Source organism: Felis catus, chromosome C1 (genome assembly GCF_018350175.1).
Source record: "Felis catus isolate Fca126 chromosome C1, F.catus_Fca126_mat1.0, whole genome shotgun sequence".
Classification (NCBI taxonomy): Eukaryota; Metazoa; Chordata; class Mammalia; order Carnivora; family Felidae; genus Felis; species Felis catus.
Window position 1 is genome coordinate 92,235,425 of NC_058375.1, and position 27,031 is coordinate 92,262,455.

The 27,031-nt window shown below is 38.1% G+C and overlaps 1 protein-coding gene and 1 pseudogene across 1 annotated transcript in view; both read right to left on the reverse strand.

The window, feature by feature from the left end:
• The window catches only part of SLC25A24 (solute carrier family 25 member 24), a 53,210-nt gene that overhangs the window by 14,526 nt on the left and 11,653 nt on the right, over positions 1-27,031 (reverse strand). The window contains exons 3-6 of the mRNA XM_003990389.6: positions 23,788-23,875; positions 13,401-13,512; positions 6,454-6,612; positions 3,973-4,125 (exon numbers count right to left, since the gene is read on the reverse strand). Coding sequence (XP_003990438.1) covers positions 3,973-4,125; positions 6,454-6,612; positions 13,401-13,512; positions 23,788-23,875 — 512 coding nt within the window. The remainder of the gene's footprint in view (positions 1-3,972; positions 4,126-6,453; positions 6,613-13,400; positions 13,513-23,787; positions 23,876-27,031) is intronic.
• Positions 17,903-23,767, reverse strand: LOC109502513 (annotated as a pseudogene).

Below are 27,031 nucleotides of genomic sequence, written 5' to 3' on the forward strand. Positions count from 1 at the left end.
CAAATGAACCACCTTCAATTCCCTAAGTGAATGATGCTCCCCTGTGCCTGCATTTCTGCTTCTGCTTGAAATACACATTTTCCCTTCACCCTAGTGGACTTGAGATGCAGGCAGGCTTGGGCTCAAATTCCAGCTCTGGGAGCTCTGTGCTTTCACTCATCAGTAAGGACTCACTTTCACTGGGCAGAGTACTGGGAATATAAACCTGCAAACAGATATTGCCTAAGGAAGCTCACAGTCTCATTAAGGAGAGAGAGAGAAGCACTGAGATAATCAGAATTTAGTGTGATAATTCTAATAGAGGGAAACAAAGGAACTGTAACAGTAAAGAAGGTTTCCTGGAGGAAATAACTCCTGAGTAAAGTCCTGAAGGATGTTCACCACTATATGATACTCATTTACAAACACTTATTGACCACTTCTCACAGGCCAGGCTCCAAGTGCTAGAGTCCATGGAGAAGAAGCCACAACCCTGCCCTCATGGAGCTTTCATTCTAATTCAACTCCACTTTATGACAATGTCAATACACAACTTAAAAGTTTTCCTCCCAGATCTTAGATTGGGATACTTTGATAAAACATACGTTAACAGGCAGCTTCTGCTCTGAATTCAAAATGAATAAACAAGGGGCACCTGGGTGACTCAGTCAGTTAAGGGTCTGACTTTGGCTCTGGTCATGATCTCACTGTTCTTGAGTTTGAGCCCTGCATTGGCCTCTGTGCTCACAGCTTGGAGCCTGGAGCCTGCTTCAGATTCTGTGGCTCCCTCCCTCTCTGCCCCTCCCCCACTCACACGCTGTCTCTTTCTCTCTCATAAATAAACAAACTTCTTAAAAAAATTAAGAAAAATGAATAAGCAAAAATTCTACATTTCTTTTTTTTCTTTTTTTAAATTTTTTTTTCAACGTTTTTTATTTATTTTTGGGACAGAGAGAGACAGAGCATGAACGGGGGAGGGGCAGAGAGAGAGGGAGACACAGAGTCGGAAACAGGCTCCAGGCTCCGAGCCATCAGCCCAGAGCCTGACGCGGGGCTCGAACTCACGGACCGCGAGATTGTGACCTGGCTGAAGTCGGACGCTTAACCGACTGTGCCACCCAGGCGCCCCTCTACATTTCTTTTAAGAGCTACTAAGGAAAGAGTACAGAATTCTTTTTGATCACTGAATAATACTCCACTGTGTATATATACCACATCTTTTTTATCCATTCATCTGTCAATGAATATTTGGGCTCTTTCCATACTTCCATAAACATTGAGGTACATGCTGCTATAAACATTAGGGTACATGTGCCCCTTCAAAACAGCACACCTAACTACATGGCAATGAGAAAGAATGAAATATGGCCCTTTGTAGCCACATGGATGGAACTGGAGAGTGTGATGCTAAGTGAAATAAGCCATACAGAGAAAGACAGATACCATATGGTTTCACTCTTATGTGGATCCTGAGAAACTTAACAGAAACCCATGGAGGAGGGGAAGGAAAAAAAAAAAAAAGAGGTTAGAGTGGGAGAGAGCCAAAGCATAGGAGACTCTTAAAAACTGAGAACAAACTGAGGGTTGATGGGGGGTGGGAGGGAGGGGAGGGTGGGTGATGGGTATTGAGGAGGGCACCTTTTGGGATGAGCACTGGGTGTTGTATGGAAACCAATTTGACAATAAATTTCATATATTGGAAAAAAAACAAAAACAAAACAGCACACCTATATCCCTTGGATAGATAACCTTGTAGTGCAATTGCTGGCTCATAGGGTAGTTCTATTTTTAGTTTTTTGAGGAACATCCATACTGTTTTCCAGAGTGGCTGCATCAGTTTGCATTCCCACCAGCAGTGCAAAAGGGTGTTTCTTTCTCTGCATCCTCACCAACATCTGTCATTACCTGAGTTGTTCATTGTAGCCATTCTGATAGGTGTGAGGGGGTACCTCATTGTGGTTTTGATTTGTATTTCACTCATCATCAGTGATGTTGAGCATCTTTTCATGTCTGTTAGCTATCTGGATGTCTTCTTTGGAAGTGTCTATTTGTGTCTTTTTCCCATTTCTTCCCTGGATTATTTTTTGGGTGTTGAATTTGAAAAGTTCTTTAGATTTTGGATATGAACCCTTTATCTGATATGTCATTTACAGGTATCTTCTCCAATTCTGTTAGTTGCCTTTTAGTTTTGCTGATTGTTTCCTTCACTGTGCAGAAACTTTTTATCTTGATGAGGTCCCAATAGTTCATTTGTGCTTTTGTTTCCCTTGTCTCTGGAGACATGTTGAGTAAGAAGTTGCTGCAGCTGAGGTCAAAGAGGTCGTTTTCTATTTTTTCTTCTAGGATTCTGATGGTTTACATTTAGGCCTTTCATCTACTTTGAATTTATTTTTGTGTATGGTATAAGAAAGTGGTCCAGGTTCATTCTTCTGCTCTATCCTCCAATGGAGTATTACTCGACAATCAAAAAGAATGAAATATTGCCATTTGTGACAACATGGATGGAACTAGGTATTATGCTAAGCGAAATTAGTCAGAGAAAGATAAATATATGACTTCACTCATATGTGGGATTTAAGATACAAAACAGATGAACATAAGGGAAGGGAAGCAAAAATAATATAAAAACAGGGAGGGGGACAAAACATGAGAGACTCTTAAATACAGAGAAAAAACTGAGGGTTGCTGGAGGGGTTGTGGGTTGGGGGAGGGCTAAATGGGTAAGGGGCATTAAGGAGGACATTTGTTGGAAAGAGCACCAGGTGTTATACGAAGGGGATGAATCACTGGATTCTACTCTTGAAAGCATTATTGCACTATATGCTAACTTGGATCTAAATTTAAAAATAAATAAATAAAATTTTTAAAAAAGAGAGAAACAAGAAAAAAGAATGAAATATTGCCATTTGCAACAAGGTAGATGGAAGTAGAATGTATTATGCTAAGCGAAATAAGTCAGTCAGAGAAAGATAAATACTTGATTTCACTCATATGTGGAATTTAAGAAACACAACAGATGAACATAGAGGAAGGGAAGGAAAAATAAGATAAAAACAGAGAGGGAGGCAAACCATAAGAGACTCTTAAATACAGAGAACAAACTGAGATTTTCTGGAGGGGAGGTGGGTAGAGGGATGGGCTAAATGGGTGATGGGCATTAAGGAGGGCACTTAATTGGGATGAGGACTGGGTGTTGTATGTAAGTGTATGTAAGTGATGAATCGCTAAATGCTACTACTGAAACCATTATTATACTATATGCTAACTAATTTGGATTTAAATAAAAATTTAAAAATATAAAGAAAGAAAGAAGGAAAGAAAAGAAAGAAAGAAAAGAAAAAAAGAAAAGAAAGAAAGTCTTTTTTTTTTTTTTTTTTTTTTTTTTTTTTAGGGGCACCTTGGTGGCTCAGCAAATTGAGCATGTGACTCTTAATTTCAGCTTGGGTTACAATCCCAGGGTCGTGAGATCGAGCTTAGGATGCTCTCTCTCTCCCCCTCTGGCCCTCTCCCCAGTTCATGTGTTCTCTCTCTAAAATAAAACAAATAATAATGTCTTTTTTAAAATAAATCACATGAAATTAAGAATCCTAGAGTTTAGGGACGCCTGGGTGGCTCAGTCAGTTAAGTGTCCGACTTCAGCTCAGATCATGATCTCACAGTTCATGGGTTCAAGCCCCACATCAGGCCCTGTGCTGACAGCTTGGAGCCTGGAGCCTGCTTGGGATTCTATGTCTCCCTCTCTGTCTCTGCCCCTCCCCTGCTCACGTTCTTTCTCTTAAAAATAAAATGTTAAAAAAAAAAATCCTAGAGTTTAGTCATAAGGAATTTGAGTTTATCTAGTCTAATCTCCTATAAGAGAAATTCCTCCTGGAGTAGATGTGGAAAATTATTATGCATTACAACAAGAACCCAAAAAGCACTGTATGTTTACTGCTATTGAATCAGTTTATTAACTCCTCTTTGTTAATAAATTCCACAGGTGATAACAATTACCTGTTCATATGACCAGAACTTAACAGCTGTCTCAGGAGCAATTTTAAGGACATTTGTACCATTTCCTCTCCAAAGGGAGCGGATACCTCCTTCCTTCACCATCTGTCGAAAGCCGTCATATATGTTCATTTTGCCTGATTTTGAACCGTGGACCTAAAAATAAAAGCAGAGTGATACAAAATACTGGTGGCATGTTACTGTTACTATTTCTAAGGTAACCATACAAACCACCCTCTTTATTTCAACACTATTTATTACTGCAAGAAGATATGTTTAAAAATAGAATCTAGAAAAAATAAAACTAGAATATAGAATATAGAAAGCTCATAAAATATATAATGATGGGAAGAATTATTACCACATTGTAGAGGCTGATTCCAAATCTAAAACTAAGAAAAATCAGTACCCTCAGTGTGGGAAAGCAGGCAGACAGGACATGATCAAAATTAAAATTATTACAGACAACAATAAGATAACATGAACCAAAGTATGTATTAGACTACAGAACTGCCCTTGGAATGTGAACAAGTTCAGTTTAAGAGACTTTTAAAAATACACTGCAAGTAATATACTATCTATCCACCCCCCAGAAGCAATACCACCATGAAATATAAATGGGTGTGAAAACAATTTTGTATTTTGTATATCAGAGCCATAGACAATGGAATGTACACAGCCTCCCACCAAAACTTAAAATACCTTCAATGGCTTATCTCAAAGCCTCTCTAGGCAATAAATTCATGGCAACATGTACCACTTGCCTCACCCAGTGAATACTTGGTTTATACCACAGATGTAATCACTATTTAAATACACTAGACCTTATAACTGCCTCTGTATAACAATGACAAAATCTAATAAGCCAAAAACAGTTATAGAAATCAGCTCTTCTTCTTATCATTTTGGTTATGGTTATGAGTGGCTACTGAATGAGTGACTACTGTAAAAAACAGAAAAACAATATGTGAAGGGCTGAAGAATAAAGGTCAGCCACGTGGGCAATATATGATCGATCCACAATAAAAACTCTGGACATCAAAGACTCAGGCGAACTTTCTTGGTTGGTTTGCAACACTGTGCATATTGTCATACATCAATGCTGGAACATAACACATGGCAACTCTACAGGGAGAAGAAAACAAAAACTCTGCATTTGGTGCTTTCCCAGACTTGTCCTTATATGCTTTTTTCCTTGGCTGATTTGAATCTGTATATTTCCTTGTAATAAACCACATCCATGAGTATTAAAGCTTCTAGTATATTCTGTGAGCCTTCCTGAATTATTGAACCTGAAGGTAATTTTGAAAAACCCCACCCATCTACCCCACAGAACTTGCAGGAAATAAAGTCCAGAGATATCCATTTTATTTTAAATGAACTTCACAATAAAATATGACAAAGGAAAAGATGAATGCTTATTCAAGCTCTCTCAAAGTCAATTTACTATCATTCCTAAAGAAAAACACAAACACCAATTCCTTCTTATTCTTCTTTAATGCACTATTTTTACCCCTAAATATATCTTGAGATTTAGGTACATTCTGAATGGATGCTGTTAAAAATATTGTCAGAACTGTTTTTATACCTAAATCTAATGACAAGTATAAAAAATGTTGACCACAGGTATGACAACACAACTTGTAAAAACTCACTTTTAAGCAACTACTATATTCCAGTAGGGTTTTCCAGTTTATCAGGCATTTGCACATACTTTAAATCATTTAATTCTTACAACTAGCCTTGTTAGATATTCTTAATCCCACTCCCAGATGAAGGAAAATGAGACCTCAGGGGTTCCATGCAGTGTGAGAACCACAGCTCTATAGCCAAAGATACACCATTCCTTGTCTAATTTGCTATAAAGGAAAAATTATTTACTTCTCTGAGCCTCAGGTTCTCCAGAGATAATGTGAGGATATAATACCCACTTGCTATGAAGATTAAATGGGTTACCATAATGAGCATCAAATAAGTATCAATTCCTTTCCTTTCTCCTTCCTTCCACTCTGATCAGCCAAAGCCACATTGCAGGTAAATAGCAAAGTCAGTCTATAAATCCAGGTCTTTTCTACTAACCTTATCTTTAGAATGATTTTAAAAATCACATCCCTGTTCCCAGATTCTAAAACTTAGAAACATTCCACTTTGAGAAAGTACACAAAACAGAAGGAAAATAGAAATAATTTAAGGAGAATCCTACAATAATGGCCTAGAGATTTTTTTCTCATTAAACATTTGAAAAGTCATAGAATGCCAAAGACTAAAAGTTCATCACACAACAATTTAAGGTTTTACAGAACACTGAAATACTTACATGGACTGAATTCGGGATTAATAGCAAAAATAGAGCTTTCATACTTTCTTTTTTAAGGTATGAAAGAATATTACTAAGAAATTTTAAAACTTCTTTTTCAAACCAGCACATTTCTCACTGTTTCAGAATATGTAGGAGAAACTTAGACACAAGATCATAAAGTTCACCTGCATCATGACTTTCAGACGATCCAAAGGGGCAGTGCTTGTTCGAGAGACGGCACCAGCAATACCTCCTGCCAAAAGCTGCCTCCACCACTGTCCGGACTTCTTTTCTTCTTCAGTGAACTCATCCGGAATAGTTAAACTGTCTCCTATGTCAATACCCTGTTAAATGGAAAGATCCCCATGCACCTTCAATTAAAAATAGATCACTCCAAAAGATTTGTCTTGGAGAAGAATCATGTGTTAGTTTATAGTTAACATCAACTTCATTCCTTAGAAAGTATACTAAGCCAAAGTCCACAGAAGATGGTGGAGCATCATGGAGACCCTGAACTTGTCTCCTCCCTGAAACACAGCTAGGTCAGCACCAAACCGTTTTGAACAACTAGGAAACTGATATGGGGACTAACACAACAATCTACATAACTTGAGCTACAGAACTCGGCAGGAACGTGGCATGAAGAGGTGAGCTGGGGTCAGAAAGGCTACGGAGGGTAGGGAGCCATTTTCGTGGGAAGAGGACAGAGAGAGAGAGAGAAAGGGGAAGAGTGTGGTGCATCCGGATTGCACAAGAAAAGCACACCCCTTGAAAGTAGCTGGAGAGAAAGAGAAAGAGTGTAAACACTCACAGGGGACTGAACAAGAAATCTTTTCACCCAAACCATTGATGGGGAGAAAGGAGAGGGTTTCAATACCACTAGGATTCTATAAACAGTGGAGCATAGAGTCTGAAGTTTCGTCTGAACTAGAGCTTAGAACCAGGATAATAAGAATACTAGCTGGGGTTGAAAAAAGCATAGAAGACACCAGAGAATCCCTTTCTGTGGAGAAAAAAAATAAAATCTAGTCAGGAGGAAATTAAAAATGTTATAATCAAGATACAATCTCGAATGGATGACATCACAGCAAAGATGGACGAAGCAGAACAGTGAATAAGCGATATAGAAGATAAAATTATGGAGATTAATGAAGCAGAAAAAAAAGAGGAAAACAAAGGCAAAAGATCATGATACAAGACTTAGAGAATTCAGTGACTTATTAAAAAGGAATAACATCCGAATCATAGGAGTCCCAGAAGATGAAGACAGAGAAAAGGCACAGAAGGTTTATGTGAGCAAATTATAGTGGAAAACTTTCCTAATTGGGGAAGGACACAGACATCAAAATCCAAGAAGCACAGAGAACTCTCATTAGATTCAACAAGAACTGACCATCACCAAGGCCTATCAGTCAAATTCACAAAATCCACAGACAAGGAAAGAATTATGAAAGCAGCAAGGGGAAAAAAAAAAGTCCTTAACCTACAAGAGAAGACAGATCAGGTTCACAGCAGACCTAACCACAGAAACTTGACAGGCCAGAAAGGAGTGGCAGGATATATTCAATGTGCTGACTCAGAAAAATATGCAGCCAAAAATTCTTTATCCAGCAAGGTTGTCATTCAAAATTAGAAGGAGAGACAAAGAGTTTCCCAGACAAACAAAAACTAAAAGAGTTCATGACCACTAAACCATCCCTGCAAGAAATTTTAAGTCAAACTCTTTGAGTGGAAAAAAGACAAAACAAAACAAAACAAACAAAAAACAGAAGCAACAAAGACCAAAAGGACCAAAGAACATCAGCAGAAACACCAACTCTACAGGCAACACAATGGCACTAAGTTCATATCTTTCAGTACTCACTCTAAATGTCAATGGACTAAATGCTCCATTAGTCCAGTGGACTAAATGCTCCAAAGACATAGGGTATCATAATGGACAAGAAAACAAGAACCATCTATAAGTGCTTACAAGAGACTCATTTTAGACCTAAAGACACCTGCAGACTGAAAGTGAGGGGATGGAGAGCCATCTATAATGCTAATGGTTATCAAAAGAAAGCTGGAGAAGCCATACTTATATCAGACAAACTGGATTTTAAAAATAAAGACTGTAACAAGAGATGAAGAAGGGCATTATATCATAATTAAAGGGTCTATCCAACAAGAAGATCTAATAATTATAAATATTTATGCCACCAACATGGAAGAACCCAAATATATAAATCAATTAATCACACATAAAGAAACTCATTGCTAATAATACCATAATAGTAGGGGACTTCAACACCCCCACTTACAGCAATGGACAGATCATGTAAGCAGAAAAGCAACAAGAAAACAATGGGTATGAATGACACACTGGACTGGATGCACTTAACAGATATATTCAGAGCATCTCATCCTAAAGCAGCAGAATACACATTCTTCTTGAATGCACATGGAACATTCCCCAGAATAGATCATATACCAGGTCACAAATCAGCCCTCAACAAATTCAAAAAGATCGAGATCATACCATCCATATTTTCAGACCACTGAAATTCAAAATCACTATGAAATTCAAAATCAACCACAAGGAAAGATTTGGAAAAACCATGAATACTTGGAGATTAAAGAACATCTTATTAAAGAATGAATGGGTTAACCAAGTAATTAAAGAGGAAATTTAAAAATACATGGAAGTCAATGAAAATGAAAACAGGACAGTCCAAATCATCTGGGACACAGCAAAGGCGGTCATGAGAGGGAAGTATATAGCAATCCAGGCCTTCCTAAAGAAGGAAGAAAGGTCTCAAATATACAACCTAACCTTATACCTCAAAGAACTGGAAAAAGAACAGTAAATAAAGCCCAAAACCAACAGAAGAAGGGAAATAATAAAGATTCGAGCAGAAATCAATGATTTTGAGGAAAAAAAAAAACAAAACAGAGTAGAACAGATCAATGAAACCATGAGCTGATTCTTTGAAAGAGTTAACAAAATAGATAAAATCCTATCTAGACTGATCAAAAAGGAAAAGGAAAGGACCCAAATAATAAAATCACAAATGAAAGAGGAGAGATCACAACCAACACTGCAGAAGTATGAACAATAATAAGAGAATATTATCAGCAATTACATGCCAACAAATCGGGCAGTCTAGAAGAAATAGACAAATTCCTAGAAACATATAAACTACAAAAAACTGAAATAGGAAGAAATAGAAAAATTTAACAGAGCCATAACCAGTGAGGAAATTAAATCAGTAATCAAAAATCTCCCAACAAACAAGAGTCCAGGGCCGGATGGCTTTCCAGCAGAATTTTACCAAACATTTAAAGAAGAGTTAACACCTATTCTTTTGAAGCTGTTCCAGAAAAAAAGAAATGGAAGAAAAGCTTCCAAACTCATTCTATGCGGCCAGCACTACCTTGATTCCAAAACCAGACAAAGACCCCGCTTAAAAGGAGAACTACAAACCAATTTCCCTGGTGAACATGGATGCAAAAATCCTCAACAAGATACTACTAGCCAAACAGATCCAACAATACATTAAAAGAATTATTAACCACGATCAAGTGGGATTTATTCCTGGGCTGCAGGGCTGGTTCAATATCTGCAAATCACATTAATAAAAGAAAGGACAAGAACCACATGATCCTCTCAATAGATGCTGAAAAAGCATTTGACAAAATACAGCATCCTTTCTTGGCAAAAAAAAAAAAAAAAAAAACAAAACTCAAAAAAGTAGGGATAGAAGGAACATACCTCAAGATCATAAAAGCCATATATGAAAGACCTACTGCTAATGGCATCCTCAATGGGGAAAAACCGAGAGCTTTCCCCTTAAGGCCAGGAACACGACAAGGATGTTCACTCTCACCACTGTTATTCAACAAAGTGTTGAAAGTCCTAGCCTTAGCAATCAGACAACACAAAGAAATAAAAGGCATCTAAATTGGCAAGGAGGAAGTCAAACTTTCGCTCTTCGCAGATGACATGATACTCTATGTGGAAAACCCAAAAGACTCCACCAAAAAATTTGCTAGAACTGATACATGAATTCAGCAAAGTCTCAAGGTACAAAATCAAAGTACAGAAATTGGTTGCGTTTCTATACACCAATAATGAAGCACAGAAAGAGAAATCAAGGAATTGATCCCTTTTACAATTGCATCAAAACCATAAAATACCTAGGAATAAACCTAACCAAAGAGGTGAAATATATATACACTGAAAACTATACAAAGCTTATGAAAGAAACTGAAGAAGAAACAAAAAAATGGAAAATTTTCTATGCTCCTGGATTGGAAGAACAAATATTGTTAAAATGTTGACACTACCCAAGGCAATCTACATATTCAAATCAAAATAACACCAGCATTCTTCACAGAGCTAGAACAAACAATCCTAAAATGTGTATGGAACCAGAAAAGACCCCGAATAGCCAAAGTAATGTTGAAAAGAAACGCAAACCTGAAGGCATCAAAATGCCAGACTTCAAGATGTATTACAAAGCTGTAATCATCAAGACAGTATGGTACTGGCACAAAAACAAAAACACAAATCAATGGAACAGAACAGAGAACCCAGAAATAAACCCACAAATGTATGGCCAACTAATCTTTGACAAAGCAGGAAAGAATATCCAATGGAATAAAGACAGTCTCTTTAGCAAATGGTGTTGGGAAAACTGGACAGCAACATGCAGAAGAATGAACCTGGACCACTTTCTTACACCATACACAAAAATAAACTCAAAATGGATGAAAGACCTAAACGTTAAGACAGGAAGCCATCAAAATCCTAGAAGAAAAAGCAGGCAAAAACTTCTTTGACCTCAGATGCAGCAACTTCTTATTCAACATGTCTCTGAAGGCAAAGGAAACAAAAGCAAAAATGAACTATTGGCACCTCATCAAAATAAAAAGTTTCTGCACAGTGAAAGAAACAATCAGCAAAACTAAAAACAACCAACAGAATAGGAGAAGATATTTGCAAATGACATATAAGATAAAGGGTTGGTATCCAAAATCTATAAAGAACTTATCAAACTCAACACCCAAAAAACAAATAATCCAGTGAAGAAATGGGCAAAAGACATGAATAGACACTTTTCCAAAGAAGACATCCAGATGACTAACAGACACATGAAAAGATGCTCAACATCAATCATCATTAGGGAAATACAAGTCAAAACCACAATGAGATACCTGATACTGGTCAGAATGACTAAAATTAGTAACTCAGGCAATGACAGATGTTGGCGAGGATGTGGAGAAAGAGGATCTCTTTTGCACTGCTGGTGAGAATACAAACTGGTACAGCCACTCTGCAAAACAGTAAGGAGTTTTATCAAAAAATTAAAAATAGAACTACCCTATGACCCAGCAATTGCACTACTAGGTATTCATCCAAAAGATACAGGAGTGCTGATTTGAAGGGGCACGTGTGTCCCAATGTTTATAGCAGCACTATCGACAATAGCCAAAGTATGGAAAGAACCCAAATGTCCATCGACTGATGAATGGATAAAGAAGATGTGGTATATATCTACAATGGAATATTACTCAGTGATCCAAAAGAATTAAATGTTGCCATTTTCAACAATGTGGATGGAACCAGAGGGTATTATGCTAAGCGAAATTAGTCAGAGTAAGACAAATATATTATTTCACACATATGTGGAATTTAAGAAACAAAACAGATGAACATAGGGGAAGGGAAGCAAAAATAAGATAAAAACAGAGCGGGAGACAAACCATAAGAGACTCTTAAATACAGAGAACAAACTGAGGGTTGCTTGCAGGATGTTGGGTGGTGGATGGGTTAAATGAGTGATGGGCATTAAGGAGGGCACTTGTCAGGATGGGCACTGAGTGTTACATGTCAGTGACGAATCACTAAATTCTATTCCTGAAATAATTATTATACTATATGTTAACTAACTTCAGGATTTAACTTAAAAAAGAAAAACAAATGCAAAAGCTGCAAAAATTTTCAAGTAAATATTTTAGTACAGTAGATTACTAGAAGAGAATAAAAATATTTAGAACTTTTTTATTCAAAAAAAAGTACACTGAACTAATTTGAGCATATAGATAATTATAAATAGACTATCCACACTAAATGAAGTACAGTACCACTTCACAGGAGATGAAAGTTAACAGTAATTACAAATTTACAAAACCAAAAACTACAGCTTTCTATCTTAATGGATTCAGAACAACTTTTCTCTTCTTGGTCTAAGTTAGAATGAAAGACCAGCCTTTTGTCAAATGTTGTGAATCCTTTTTAGCTACAGAAAGAAATTAGTTTGTCAAATCTTCAAAGATATTCCCTTTATCTCAAAATTCTAGCCACATTATTCTTTATACCATGATATATGCTATAGACCTGTAAATAAAAATTAAAGCTATATATGTGAACACCTCGAAACTCATCTGCTATACAGACTGTCTATAAATATTTTTATAGACTTGTCATTTAAAACATGCAACAAATTCTTTATAAAATTTAGCTAACAAGGAAATACTGTTTAAAAATAATCCTTCATCCTACTCACATCACCATAGATTAAAAATATAGCTTGAGATAAATTGAGTTCTATAATGATAGTATTTCTACAACTTTATTAGCTAAGTGCTTCTGGTGTAAAAGATTTTATAGGTAGGAGTGTAGGGATGAGAGGCTACACTATAGTAGTAACCCTTTCTTTCTTAATTTTACTATCAATAAAATGAATACATGACTGTAGCCTCACCTGTTATCAACTATCTCCAAAGATACAGTAAGAGTCTGATTATGTAAATATAACTTCACATAAGTAGAAAATTTATCTAGGCAACTGAACTACTAATATATTTTCTATACTCATAGAAATGAGGCATTAATCATCAATCATTTTATAATGTTCTATTTAAGTTTAGGCATTGCTACCAGCAGCAATGTGAACCCTAGGCTTTATTTATTATGTATAAAATTTACTGAAATCCATGAATAAGCATAGCAGACAAACCCACTAGAAAAATTAAAATTCCTTCAGAGCGCTCCCATTGCTTTCGGGAGCAGATTTAACAATAATGTGAACTTCAGGGATGCCTGAGTGGCTCACAAGGAAGTATAATGTAATGCACATAGCATACTTACAGTAGAATGTTTCCAGAAACGGATAATTTCCTCAATGTCTGTAACAGGATTAAATAAGAAATAGTCCCTCCATTCATTCCAGTCTATTGTCATTGTCCCATCAGTATCAATACTGAAAATAAAAAGAAGCAAATTAAAAAACAAAATAAAATTTATAAGTAAAACATTATTGGCCATTTTGCAGAATGATAGTTTCTTTTCAAACTCAGTATTCTTATTAAAAAATTCCAGTTCATAATAATAGATTGTTGGAAATGGCAGCAAGTTTTTGATGTTCTGTTAGATAGTTTTAATCATTTAGATAAAGAAGGGTCCCAAAGTTAGAGAGCTCTCACTGAAGACTACTTTTGGCACTGTGTCAAACTCTAATCAGTGAGCTATCAAACACTAAAGCTTGAAGATTAAATATTGGGAGGGAAATGAATAGATTTATGATCTATCTTTTTTTCTTGCACTGGATCAGGAAGATATTTCTTTTTTTGTTTAAAGTGTTTATTTTTGAGAGAGAGAGAGAGGGAGGGAGGGAGGGAGGGAGGACAAGTAGAGGAGGGGCAGAGAGGGAGACAGAGGATCCAAAATGGGCTCTGCATGGACAGCAGAGAGCCTGATGCAGGACTTGAATTTATGAACTGGCGATCATGACCTGAGCTAAAGCCCAAAGCTTAACTAACTGAGCCACCCAGGTGCCCCAGAAAGATATTTCTTAACGCTGTTAAAATATTTGGATGTGATTTGGGAATATACGCAAAATATTCTATCAATTTCCTTCTCTAACTTCCTCAAAGCTAAGAAAATTAGCAGTATTTATAAAAAAAAAAAACTCTAACTTGCTGATTGGGGCTTTTGAATCTTAAGAAATCTGGGTACCTCATCTTCAACATGTAACATTAATATACTGTAGTCTTAGATATTTGTCATTAACTTTTTGCTTGTTTTACAAGTGTCTTCATAGTGTGTCATTTAACCAGCTTTTTCCTAAGATCTACTCTGTTGCCTGCCAGGATTTTGATTGTTTTGTTCACTATCTATACTCAAGACCTAAGTGGCTGGCACAAAGAAGGTGCTCATTTATTTGTTGAATTAATGAATGTCTCTGAAGAAAAGTTTGAGTGTCTCCTCCAAACTTTATATTTATTCTATAATTTGTGTGAAAATGATACATAAAGATGGCAGTCAAATAAAAAGTAATTTTCAGGCATTTATTATCATGTTTTCTAGTGTCAATTTCTAATTTTGACCTCCATGTGTGAAATTACACTTAAACTTTCATTTGTCTCAGCACATGGGTATTAACATTCCACATGTGCATGAGAGTCCTAGTTACTACTTATGTTTATAACATTGTTGTGGGCTGCAATACTTATAGCCACTATTTTCCATTTTAATGCAATTGTTTATCATCTGACCCTACCCCTCCATCTCCCACACATGCCTTCATAAGTATCTTCCACAAGGCAAAGATTTTTGTTGATTTTGTTCACTGATATGACCCAAGAGTCTAGAACAGCCTAGCAGAGAGTATATTTACTGAATGAATACATGAATTCCAAATTCTGGAGCTTAAAGCCACAGAACACTGACAAACTTAAATAAAATAGTCTCATTGTGGTTAAAATCGCATTTCTCTTCAAATCGCTAATGATGTCAACCATCCCTTACCGTATTCATTTGCTATTCAGGTTTCCTTTTACTTGAAATGCCTGTTTGTCTTTTGCTCATTTTCCTACTACATTAAGTGTCTTTTTCTTTTATATGTACAGTTCTTTATATAGTTGGTTCTTATACTTCAAGTTATAAATTAGCAGATACCTTCTCTTTGTTCACTTTGTTTATGGTATCTGTGAAAAGATGCTCTTAATTTTAATATACCTGAATTTATCAATCTTTTTATTTGCACTACTGCCTTTTGTGTCTTTTTTTTTTTTTTAATAAATCCTTCCTTACATGAGATAAAGACATTTCCTTTTCTTCCTCTATAAGTATTCCCAGTTAACTTTGACATTTAGGTTGATTTTTGTGTCTGGCGTCAGGTAGGTATCCAGTTTCACATGTGTCTGCACGGACAACCAGATGCATTAGCCCCACATACCACATAGTCTCTCCTTTCCCTTTTCCTGTCTTCTGTGTGACAAATCCTAAATATGGATGGGTCTGATTCTGGGATATTATGTTCCACTTACCACCTTGGCTATCTGTGTACCACCACCACTGTCTTAACTATAGCTTAATAACAATCAGTATCTGGCAGAGCAGGTCCCTGCTTCTCACAGCTCTTCAGGAATGTCTTGGTTATTCCTGGGCCTTTGCTCTTTGGTACAAATTTGATGCTCAGCTTGACAAGTTTCTTGACAAGTTTCAATGGCACTGAATCATTATCAATTTGGAAAAAGGTACAGCTTTTCTGTATCAAGTATTCTAAGAAAAGCCCAAAGCTAATATCATCCTAAATGGGGAAAAACTGAGAGCTCTCCCCCTGAGATCAGGAACAGGACACGGATGTCCACCCTCACCACTGTTATTTAACATAGTGTTGGAAGTCCTAGCATCCACAATCAGACAACAAAATGAAATAAAAGGCATCAAAATTGGCAAAGAAGTCAAACTTTCACTTTTCAGAGACGACATGATACTCTACATGGAAAACCCGACAGACTCCACCAAACGTCTCCTAGAACTGATACATGAATTCAGCAAAGTCACAGGGTACAAAATCAATGTACCGAAATCAGTTGCATTTTTATACACCAATAATGAAGCAACAGAAAGAGAAATAAAGAAACTGATCCCACTTACAATTGCACCAAGAACCATAAAATACCTAGGAATAAACCTAACCAAAGATATAAAAGATCCGTATGCTGAAAACTATACAAAGCTTATGAAGGAAATTGAAGAAGACACAAAGAAATGGAAAAATATTCCATGCTCATGGACTGGGAGAATAAATATTGTTAAAATGTCAATACTACCCAAAGCAATATACACATTCAATACAACTGCCATTCTTCTCAAAGCTAGAACAAACAATCCTAAATTTGTATGGAACCACAAAAGAACCTGAATAGCCAAGGTAATATTGAAGAAGAAAACAAAAGCGGGAAGCATCACAATCCTAGACTTTAGCCTCTATTACAAAGCTGTAATCATCAAGATAGTATGGTATTGGCACAAAACCAGACACATAGACCAATGGAATAGAATAGAGAACCCAAAATTGGACCCACAAATGTATGGCCAACTAATCTTTGACAAAGCAGGAAAGACAGTCTCTTTAAAAAATGGTGCTGGGAGAACTGGACAGCAACATGCAGAAGAATGAAACTAGACCACTTTCTTACACCATACACAAAAATAAACTCAAAATGGATGAAAGACCTGAATGTGAGACAGGAAACCATCAAAACCCTAGAGGAGAAAGCAGGAAAAAACCTCTTTGACCTCAGCCGCAGCAATTTCTTACTTGACACATCTCCAAAGGCAAGGGAATTAAAAGCAAAAATGAACTATTGGGACCTCATTAAGATAAAAAGTTTCTGCGCTGCAAAGGAAACAATCAACAAAACTAAAAGGCAACTGACGGAATGGGAAAAGACATTTGCAAATGACATATCGGATAAAGGACTAGTATCCAAAATCTATAAAGAACTCACCAAACTTCACACCCGAGAAACAAATAATCCAGTGAAGAAATGGGCAGAAGATATGAACAGACACTTGTGCAAAGAAGACATCCAGATGATCAACAGACACATGAAATGATTCTCAACGTCATGCATCACCAGGGAAATACAAATCAAAACCACACCGAGATACCACCTCATGCCGGTCAGAGTGGCTAAAATGAACAACTCAGGAAACAACAGAGGCTGGCGAGGATGTAGAGAAACAGGAACCCTCTTGCACTGTTGGTGGGAATGCAAACTGGTACAGCCACCCTGGAAAATAGTGTGGAGGTTCCTAAAAAATTAAAAATAGAACTACCCTATGACCCAGCAATAGCACTGCTAGGAATTTACCCAAGGGATACATACAGGAGTGCTGATGCATAGGGGCACATGTACCCCAATATTTATAGCAGCACTTTCAACAATAGCCAAATTATGGAAAGAGCCTAAATGTCCATCAACTGAAGAATGGATAAAGATGATGTAATTTATATATATATAATGGAATACTACTTGGCAATGAGAAAGAATGAAATCTTGCCATTTGCAGCAACATGGATGGAACTAGAGAGTATTATGCTAAGTGAAATAAGCCAGTCAGAGAAAGACAGGTATCATATGTTTTCACTCATATGTGGATCTTGAGAAACTTAACAGAAGACCATGGAGGAGGGGAAGGGGAAAAAAAAGAGCTACAGAGAGGGAGGGAGGCAAACTATAAGAGACTCTTAAGTACAGAGAACAAACTGAGGGTTGACGGAGGGTGGGGGAGAGGGGGAAGGGGGTGATGGGCAGTGAGGAGGGCACTCTTTGGGATGAGCACTGGGTGCTGTATGGAAGCCAATTTGACAATAAATTATATTTAAAAAAAAGAAAAATCTAGACACTAATATCTTTTGAACTTAAAAGAAATTTTAAGTTGCTCTTTTAAAAGTATTGATTGTGGTACATTATGTTTTCTATGTACAGCTAATTTTTTTTCTATACAGCTAGCAGATCACTAATATTTTCTCTAAAATATTTGTATTTATATCATAAATGATGCTGGCCTATAATTTCCTTCTTTCATTAGTTGTCAGCCTTTGCTGTTAAAATTATAATGGCCTCACAGAATGGGTCAAATTCTGTTCTTGTACATTCTACATATATTTGTAGATCTGTTCTTTGATAGTTTATGAGAATCATCTAGGGCTAAAGTTTTCTTTATGGGAAAAATTTTTAATTACTGGTGTAATGTGTTTGCTTAGGCACTGTTGGCTATTTCTTCTTGATTTAGTTTTGGTAAATTACATGTGTCTGCAAATTCTTCTATTTCATGTTTTCAAACTTATTAGCATAAAATTATCCATGATATTTTATTATCTTTGAAAAATTTCTGACGTGTCTACTTGCAATCAAACATTATTTATATCTCATTTCTCTTTTTCTTTATCAATCTCTCCAGAAGTTAGTCTTTTCCAATAACCAATGTTTGGTTTTGTTCATCCTATTACTATATCTCTACATTCTGTTTCCACTGCTTCCTTAATTATCTCCTCCTTCCTACCTTCTTTGAGAATATTCTGGTCTTCCTTTAAATTAGCACACTAATTTTCAGCCTTCATTATTTTCTTTTGAATTTATTTGTTTATTTCCCTTTCAGGTACCAGACAAAGTAAAAAAGATGGAAAGATGAAGACAGGGACACGGCTGGCCCTGGGTAGGAGTGGGATGGAAGCAGGGGAGGGGCCCAGTTCACATTACATCTACAAAGAACTTACTAGGGTATCCCATGGCCATGCGGAAGGACTGTGTGCTAGTGGTCAGTTTGGTGGACATGGAGGCCAGGTCTTTGCCTGGAGGGTTCCTGGGGGCCCCAGGGCCATAGGTAGTGGAGGCATCATCAGCATGGGGGAACTGTATAGAAAGATGGAATGCCATAGGGGGCCGTAGCTCAGATGTATGTGGTGGCTGCACAGGCTGCTGGTCATTGAGTGCTGGCTGTGGCAGCTATGCTGACCAGACGCTGGCTCCCATAGCCCCATAGGCTACTGTGGATTGTGTGGTCCCACTCGCTGCTGTTGCCACCCAATTTCAGGTCCTTCTCCTTCCACCAGTCGCTGCCACTATGGTTGGAGCCACTGTTCCAGCTGTCTTCACTATACTGACTGCTAGCACTGCCCCCACCATAGCTGTACCCCAGCTCTGGGAAGCCTGGATGCAGGTTGTAGGGGTGCAAGGGCAGCAGGTACTGGTAAGGGAATCCATGGATCCAGGAGCAGCCCCCAGATGTGGCAAAGGGGCCCGGCATGTCCTAGTCAGAGGCTCTGCTGAAGCCATTGTGATCATGGAGGGACACGCTGACCATGTTGCCACAAAGGCTGCCAAAGATGTAGTAGCACTGCCCAGAGAAGTTGACCTTGTTGACAGTGTGGCGGATGAAGTCACTTTCAGCAGGCTGCTGGCATACTTGCTGGTCTCCTACCAGTCAGTGAAGCCTTCCACACTGTGGTACAGTCCCCCACATCCAAGCCAATGAAAGCACTGAGGATGGTAATCTGGAGCCACATGTGGCTAAGACCTCCACCCAGATTCTGGGGAGGCCATGGCTTTGATGATAGCAGCCATGTCACTGTGGATGGACAGGTGTAAGTGGTCCAGACGTTCTGTGTCGGGGTTGGAGCTGGTGATGGAAGAGCCAGTGGAGGTGATGGTGCTCAGGGAGGAGCTCATACCATACGTAGGAAAGGTGTTGGTCATGGCTGCAGTGTGGGAAACTCAGGCTGCAGGGTCAGTGGGTAGCATGGGCTTGCCCCTGGGCATTATGAAGCAGCCACGTGGACCTGGGTCCTACCACCTTGGCTACAGTCAGGGTGATGGGCCCGGTCTATGCCCAGTCTCCAGAAGAACATGGACCGCATTGTCATTATTCATGTTCTCAAAGTTCATCCAGCTTGCCTGTAACAGCATATCTCCTGGCATGACGTGTTTATCAGCAGCCAGAGCCCCAGCCTTCATGACAGAGCCAATGTAGATGCCTCCATCACCATGCTTGTTGCCTTGGCCCATAGTGAAGACGCCCAGAAAACTACTTTTCCAGGAGAGTGACTGTGACGATGTTGAGAGACATTGTGGAATCCATGAAGGACTCCTGATCTGCTGAAGGATCAGGACCACTCAAACTGCAAAACCTCCTGCTGCCACCACTAATGCTGGTCTTCTCATTCGGTATGAGACACTGCCCTGCTCTGTGGAGCTGCTGAACCTGCAGGTGCAGTCATCGTCATCCAAATGGAAGAAGGTGGTCATCTCCACCTCACTGCTCATAAGGTGGATGGGCTATTCCAACCCCCTGGCTCTTGCCGCTGCTCCACCTTTGCAGTTCTGTTTACCTGGGTTGTGTGCTCTGGGCCATCCCTCCTTCATGGCCGCTTATGCTGAGCAGACACCAAAGAGTCTGTCTCTGTGTCCCTGTCCAGGTTTTCCTGGCTGCCCCCACCAGCACAAGAGTGGAAAGACAGGGCCGGGAGTCCCCAGAATCCCGTGCGCTCCATGGGCAGTGGCAGTTACAGTGGGTTGTCAGCACAGAAGGGAGCTAGCTCTGGGTGCAAGCCATCAGCGGACACCAACCTCAGCCAGGCACTGTTGTTCAACAGCTCCTCCTTCACCACTCCAAATCCGTGGTCCATAGCCTTGAAGAAGAACATAGAGCTGGTTCGCTGCAGAATGCCCTTCAAGTCCGCCAAGGTGACGCTCTCGGAGAGCAGGGGCAGCTCCACTAAGTACCACATCTCCCACCCATCCAGGTTGTAGATTATCTTGGTCTCCTCACGGGTCTGGCCTGGCAGCCCACACACCCTTTGATAATTCTCTAATGCAAGCTTTAAGGCTATAAAGTTCCCTCTAAGTACCACCTTAGCTATATCTCCCAAGTTTTCATATGTGATATTCTTTCAAGTCGAAGTATCTTTGAATGTCTACTATGATTTCCTCTTTGACCCAAAAATTATTGAGAAGTATATACCATTTCCAAAACCCATGATATTTTTAGAACTTATTTCTGCTATTAACTTCTAAATACCTATATGTGGTCAAAGAAGATGGTCTTTGTGATACCAATTCTTTGAAATGTATTGAGTCTGGTTTTATGGACTACTATAAAATCAATTTTTATACATGCTCCATACGTACCTGAGAAAAAAATTTTTCTTTCTAATTTTTTGGTGCAAGGTTCTATTGTACACCCATTAAATCAAGCTTATTTATTTCTCTTCCATCTTGACTAAATTTTTTTTCTATGCTTGATTTAACAAGTACAGGGAGACCTATGTGAAAACTTCTCACTACTATGAAGGATTTGTCAATTTATCCCTGGAATTCTATTAACCAGCTTAAAATTGTATGTCTTTGTGAATTTTAAATGTGGTGACAGTTTATTTCCCACTAATGTTTTTTACCTTATAATTTTATCTGATATTAATTAGCTACAGCAGCTTGCACTTAGTTTGCAGGATTTTGTTTTACTTTTTCTTTCATCTGACAATCTTTCTGTTCAAACAAATCTTATGTTAATTTTCAGTTTGATATACATTAAAAATCCACTGTAAGTAGGGAGCATAAAAATATTGTTTCATGCCACTGTGACATTAATATTTTTCAATGAGTGTATTCTGTCACAATAATACTACAAAAATATTGAAATTATTTGTCCCCACCATATTGTACACTGAGAAAATCCTGACCTATCAGAGGCAATAACCTTCTAACCTACTCTTCTCCCATGCTACACCTCCCAAAAACATAATAACTTTATTTAACCTGCCCCATTTGGGAATGGAAGTGAAAAGAAAACAGGACCTAACATTTTTTCAGGGTACATTTTGACAGGGTTTTGTTGTACGTGAACTTATTTCTCCCATCTTATCATTTGTTTTCTGTCTCATTTTTTTCTTTGAATTGTTTTCCTCCTTTCTTTGTTGAATTGCCTGAAACTAGTTTCTTCCTATACTTTCAAGGTTTACCTTGAATTTTTGCCAGATACATATAACAAAATCTAAAGATACTATTTGATCTCCCTCTTCTAAGAATAAGGATCTTAGAACAGTTTAAGACAAATTATTCTCTCTGGTCTCACTATTATTGTCTACTAATTCAGCGGTTCTTTTTCTTAAATCCCAGAAATTGTTCATTATTATTATATTCATGGCTGTTTCCAATGGGCCACTCCAACAGCTCATAGACCACTAGCTAAAAGAAAGACCACCAGTGGTCTGGAGAGGATTCTGAAAAGCACTGCCTGACCCATTTCCTGAGTGTGGTGTTCACACGCTTCCATGTCTGCACAGGTCTCTCCCTCTACCTAGAATGTCCTTCCCCCTACTCTTTTTCACTAGGATGACTTCTACTCATTCTTTAACACATTCTTCAATATTTTCTGAGGGCCCACTATTGCAAGGTGCTGAGTGTAGAACACTTAACAAGATGGAAGTGGTCTGTGCCCTCAAAGCTTACAGTGTAGCAGGAAAAACAGACACTGAACAGTAGCAAGTAATAGCTAATATTCATAGAGCATTTGCTAGGCATTGTTCTAAGCACTTCCCAAGTAAGTTCATTTAATCCTTAAAACAATCCTATATACTTTCTATTGTCTCCATCTTATAGACAGAGAGAGACTAAGTATTTTGTCCTAGGTCACAGGCGTGGTAAGTAAAACAGAATATAGTATTTCAACCCAGGCCTTCTAACTTCAGAAACTGTATTTCTAAACACTAAGCTATGCAAACGAGCTTATGGTTACAACCTGTAAGAGCGATGAACCAGCAACTTCATAAGTTGCACAAATAAATAAAACTGCTGTAGGGTGGAGGGGACTGATTTAGACAGGGTAGATCTCTCTGACTTGAAGACTGAAGTCAAACATACGGGAGGCATTTAGTCCCTTAAGCAGTGAGAATTACAAGTGAAAGGCTCCAAAGTTGGAAAAGACTTTTAGAGAATTCAAAGAACTGAAAGAAACATGGAGAGAGCAGAGTCAACAGATTTCATCCATGCCTAGTTGAACTTGCTCTTTGAAGCCACAGAGAATGGACAGAGAGTGGCAGGTGGGAATAGCACGGTAAACATTTAGAATCACTGTGGGGAATGGAAGACAAGGGTGGCCAGGAACACAGACACACAAAGCTTCAGCCTGAATGTCTAGTAGAGAATAAAGGCTGTGCATTTTAGGAGTACTAATCTATACAGTCTCATTTTTCTCTAGAAATGTTTAATAGCCCAAATGTTGGGGCAAAGAAGGCAACTGGTAGGATGGTTTGGGGATGGGAGAAAGGAGGAGTGAAAAAGTGGAAGGAAACGGATCAAGATATTGAGGAACCAGTGTAAACAAAGGGGCCAGAGATACATAAGTCAAAAAGCAAGTAGAGTGGGAGAAACACTACGTAAAATTTGGAAGAGGGGTCAGAAGATAGGATACGGGTGTGTGAGACTTCAGTTTCACGCTTCTCCAACTGAGCCAGCCAGGCACACCCTCCACTCCTACGCTTTACACGTGTTCATACAAAATTAAAAGGAAGACAAAGAAAGATATTGAATGTACATGAGGAATGGTAAGATGTAGGGAGTTTTAAGCTATACTTAAAATGAAGATCTCTAATATAAGATATTAAAATCTTAAAAATAATAAAAAAAACATAAAATTAACATCAAGGAACCCCCCACAATTGTCAGTAAGAGAAAGAGCTTACCTTTGAAGAATCAACTCTGCTTGTTGTTCAGAAATAGTTAGACCTAATGTCTGAAGAGACTGGACAATTTCAGAAGCCTCAATTACTCCTTTAAAAAATTAAAAAGAGCATAAACTCAGATTCAGAACTGATAAGGATCTTAGAAATCATGAATTTTACATCTCTCATTTAGTAATGGAAAGTCTTGGACTCAGTAAGGCAAAATTTTTATGAATCTAGGTGAGTTATAGGTTTGCTTAAATACATACTTCCACACCAGCTCAAAATTTAACACATAGACTAAACAAGTACATAGACATTATTTCATTCAAAAATCATAAAGCCTCGTAGGTGAATAATGATATGCCATCTAAAGAAGAAAGCTTATGTGGCATGATCAAGTAGCATTAAGCAGCAGCAGAACTGAGATTCAAATCAAGACACTCTAACTTCAAAGTAAATTACATTAACTAGGATCTATTCATTTCACAACTTTGCACTTCTATACTTTGATAAATGAGTAGGCATCTCATATGCATAAAGATGCATTGCACTGGCTTAAAAAGAAGTAGAAAATGACCAAACGAAGCCCAAGAGTGGGGACTATTCCTTTGAGAAACCTGGCAGTAAAAATAAAGAAATCAGGGATAGTAGGACAGTGGAAGAAGGAAAATTATTATTATTAAAGAAATCAGAGCATGTTTATAGACAGAATGAGAGGACTATGAAGAAAGGAACAAAGAGAAAATAGAAGCAATAAACTGGAGCATTAAATACTACTTTCCCCTCAAGCAACTCACAGATTCATGATCCCAACATCGATATACATGAAATAGGATGAAACAAAACAAAGCATGAGAGGGTCCGATGCCAAACTAGTACTAATGGCAAAGTTCTCCAGGAAAAGAGGAGGACAAAAATGACTGTTAGCGATGAAAGGAAAGACTTCATCTAAGAGAAGGACTTTGAAGAAATCCCAGAATTCAGGGGCACCTGGGTGGCTCAGTCAGTTGAGCGTCTGACTTCAGCTCAGGTCATCATCTCGCAGTTCATGTGTTCAAACCCTGCATCAGGCTCTGTGATGACAGCTTGGAACCTGAAACCTGCCTTGGATTCTGTGTCTCCCTCTCTCTCTGCACCTCCCCCACTCATGCTCTGTGTCTCTCTCTCTCAAAAATAAATAAACATTAAAAAAATTAAAAAAAAAAAAGAAATCCCAGGATTTGGAGAGTTTTCCTGGAGAGAGGAAAAGAGAAACACGAGAATCTGAACAATGTAAGAACAGTTAGAGGCATCTATTTGTTAGCAATGAAATTCCTTATATACCACTCTGAATATTCTCCTTTATTTTTCATTTTTTCTAACATTTATTTATTTTTGAGAGACAGAGCATGAGTTGGGAAGGGGCAGAGAGAAGGAGACACAGAACCTGAAACAGGCTCCAGGCTGTCAGCACAGAGCCTGACGCAGGGCTTGAGCTCACAAATCATGAGATCATGACCTGAACGGTCAGATGCTTAACCAACTAAGCCACCCAGGCACCCCTGAATGTTCCCCTTTATAATTGCACTCTTAAATACAGCCGATTCTCATTATTCATGGCAGTTATGTTCTACAAGGTCACTATAATCCCTGAATTATCAAATACTGAGCCATTATTCCTATGGGAAGTACAGGGGTAAGTTCCTGTGAGCCTCTGACCACAATATTTTCACCAATCAATCAATACAAAGCCTTGTCAATATAAAATCTTGTTATATGTGTATATAAATATATGGTACTACATAATACCATATTATATTGTTGATTCAATATCAATTGAACTCACGGCTATTAGTACTACAACTCATGCCTTAATGAAGTTTATCTAATATTTTCTTCCTAAGGCACATCACAGCCTTCTTGCATTCAGGAATGCTAGACAGCACTTCAGCACCATGCTTGGGAGCCACTTTGAACAGCAAAATCACCAACAAAAAGCACAAAAATGCAAAAAACAAAAACAAAAAACCATGGCACTAAGTAGACTGCAGAAGGACACTTGTCTACACTAGGAGTGCTAAAACAAGAAAGCAGAGCATCACTTTCTTCCTTCTCAGCTAGAAATGTGCTCGTCAAGCAAATGAAATTTGTTGCTACTCTGCACATGTCCGTGAAGGACTGAAAAAATGCTGTAAGCATTGATTTTGGAATTACTTCTGGAGTTAAATTTTAGCAAGTAGACAAATTCTAAAATATAGAACCCACAAATGAGGAAAGACTATGCTTTGCTTTAAGAGGTCTGATAAACAGGGGTGCCTGGGTGGCTCAGACGGTTAGGTGGCTGACTCTTGATTTTGGCTCAGGTCATGATCTCGTGGTTTGTGGGTTTGAGCCCTGCATCAGGCTCTGCACTGACAGGGCGGAGTCTGCTTGGGATTCTCTTTCTGCCCCTCCCCCACTTCACTAGCTCTCTCTCAAAATAAATAAATGAACTTTAAATATATATATATATATATATATATATATATATATATATGAGAATAGAGTCTCCAGAGTCTATTAAAAAAAAAGAAGCCTGATAAACACAAATATGAACTTACAATAAGAAACTATTTCAAAATCTACAAACAAGATAAATTAAGGGAAAACTGTTTTCATTTACTACAAATGTACCATAAAATTTCACCTTTAATTATTTCCTCTGGATCATTTAGAATTTTCTGGAATGAACAACTGATATGTGGACAACTTACATACTGGGATGATTCACCTCTGCTTATCTGGCAGATGATCCTGAGGGGGTTCCATCTCCCAACTACTGCCTGCCTTAACACTATACACACAGTCCTACCTATTTGACTGAACTGTAATGGGTTCAACATAGGATGAATGTTTGTAGAGAAGTAAAGCTGATAGTAAGAACTGCATTTTGCTAAAAGATTGGACTAAGGCTAGACTTGGGGACATATAATGTGTAAGGCTTAGAGGAGAAGGTAACAAATGTTCGAATCGGACTAGTTTTCACCTCAAACTCAGCTTCTTAGATGACTGTCACAGACTTGATCCATCATCAAATTCATTCAAAGGTTTGTTTGAAGAAACTTACTTTATGCCTAACTAAAGTTTATATTCAGTATAAACGAGGGGCCAACAAACTATGACCTTCCAGCCAAATGAGGCCTGTTGCCTGCTTTTATAAATAAAGTTTTATTGGAACACAGTCATGTCCATTCATTTACATTTTGTCTAGAGCTGTTTTTGCACTATGACAGCAAAGGTGAGT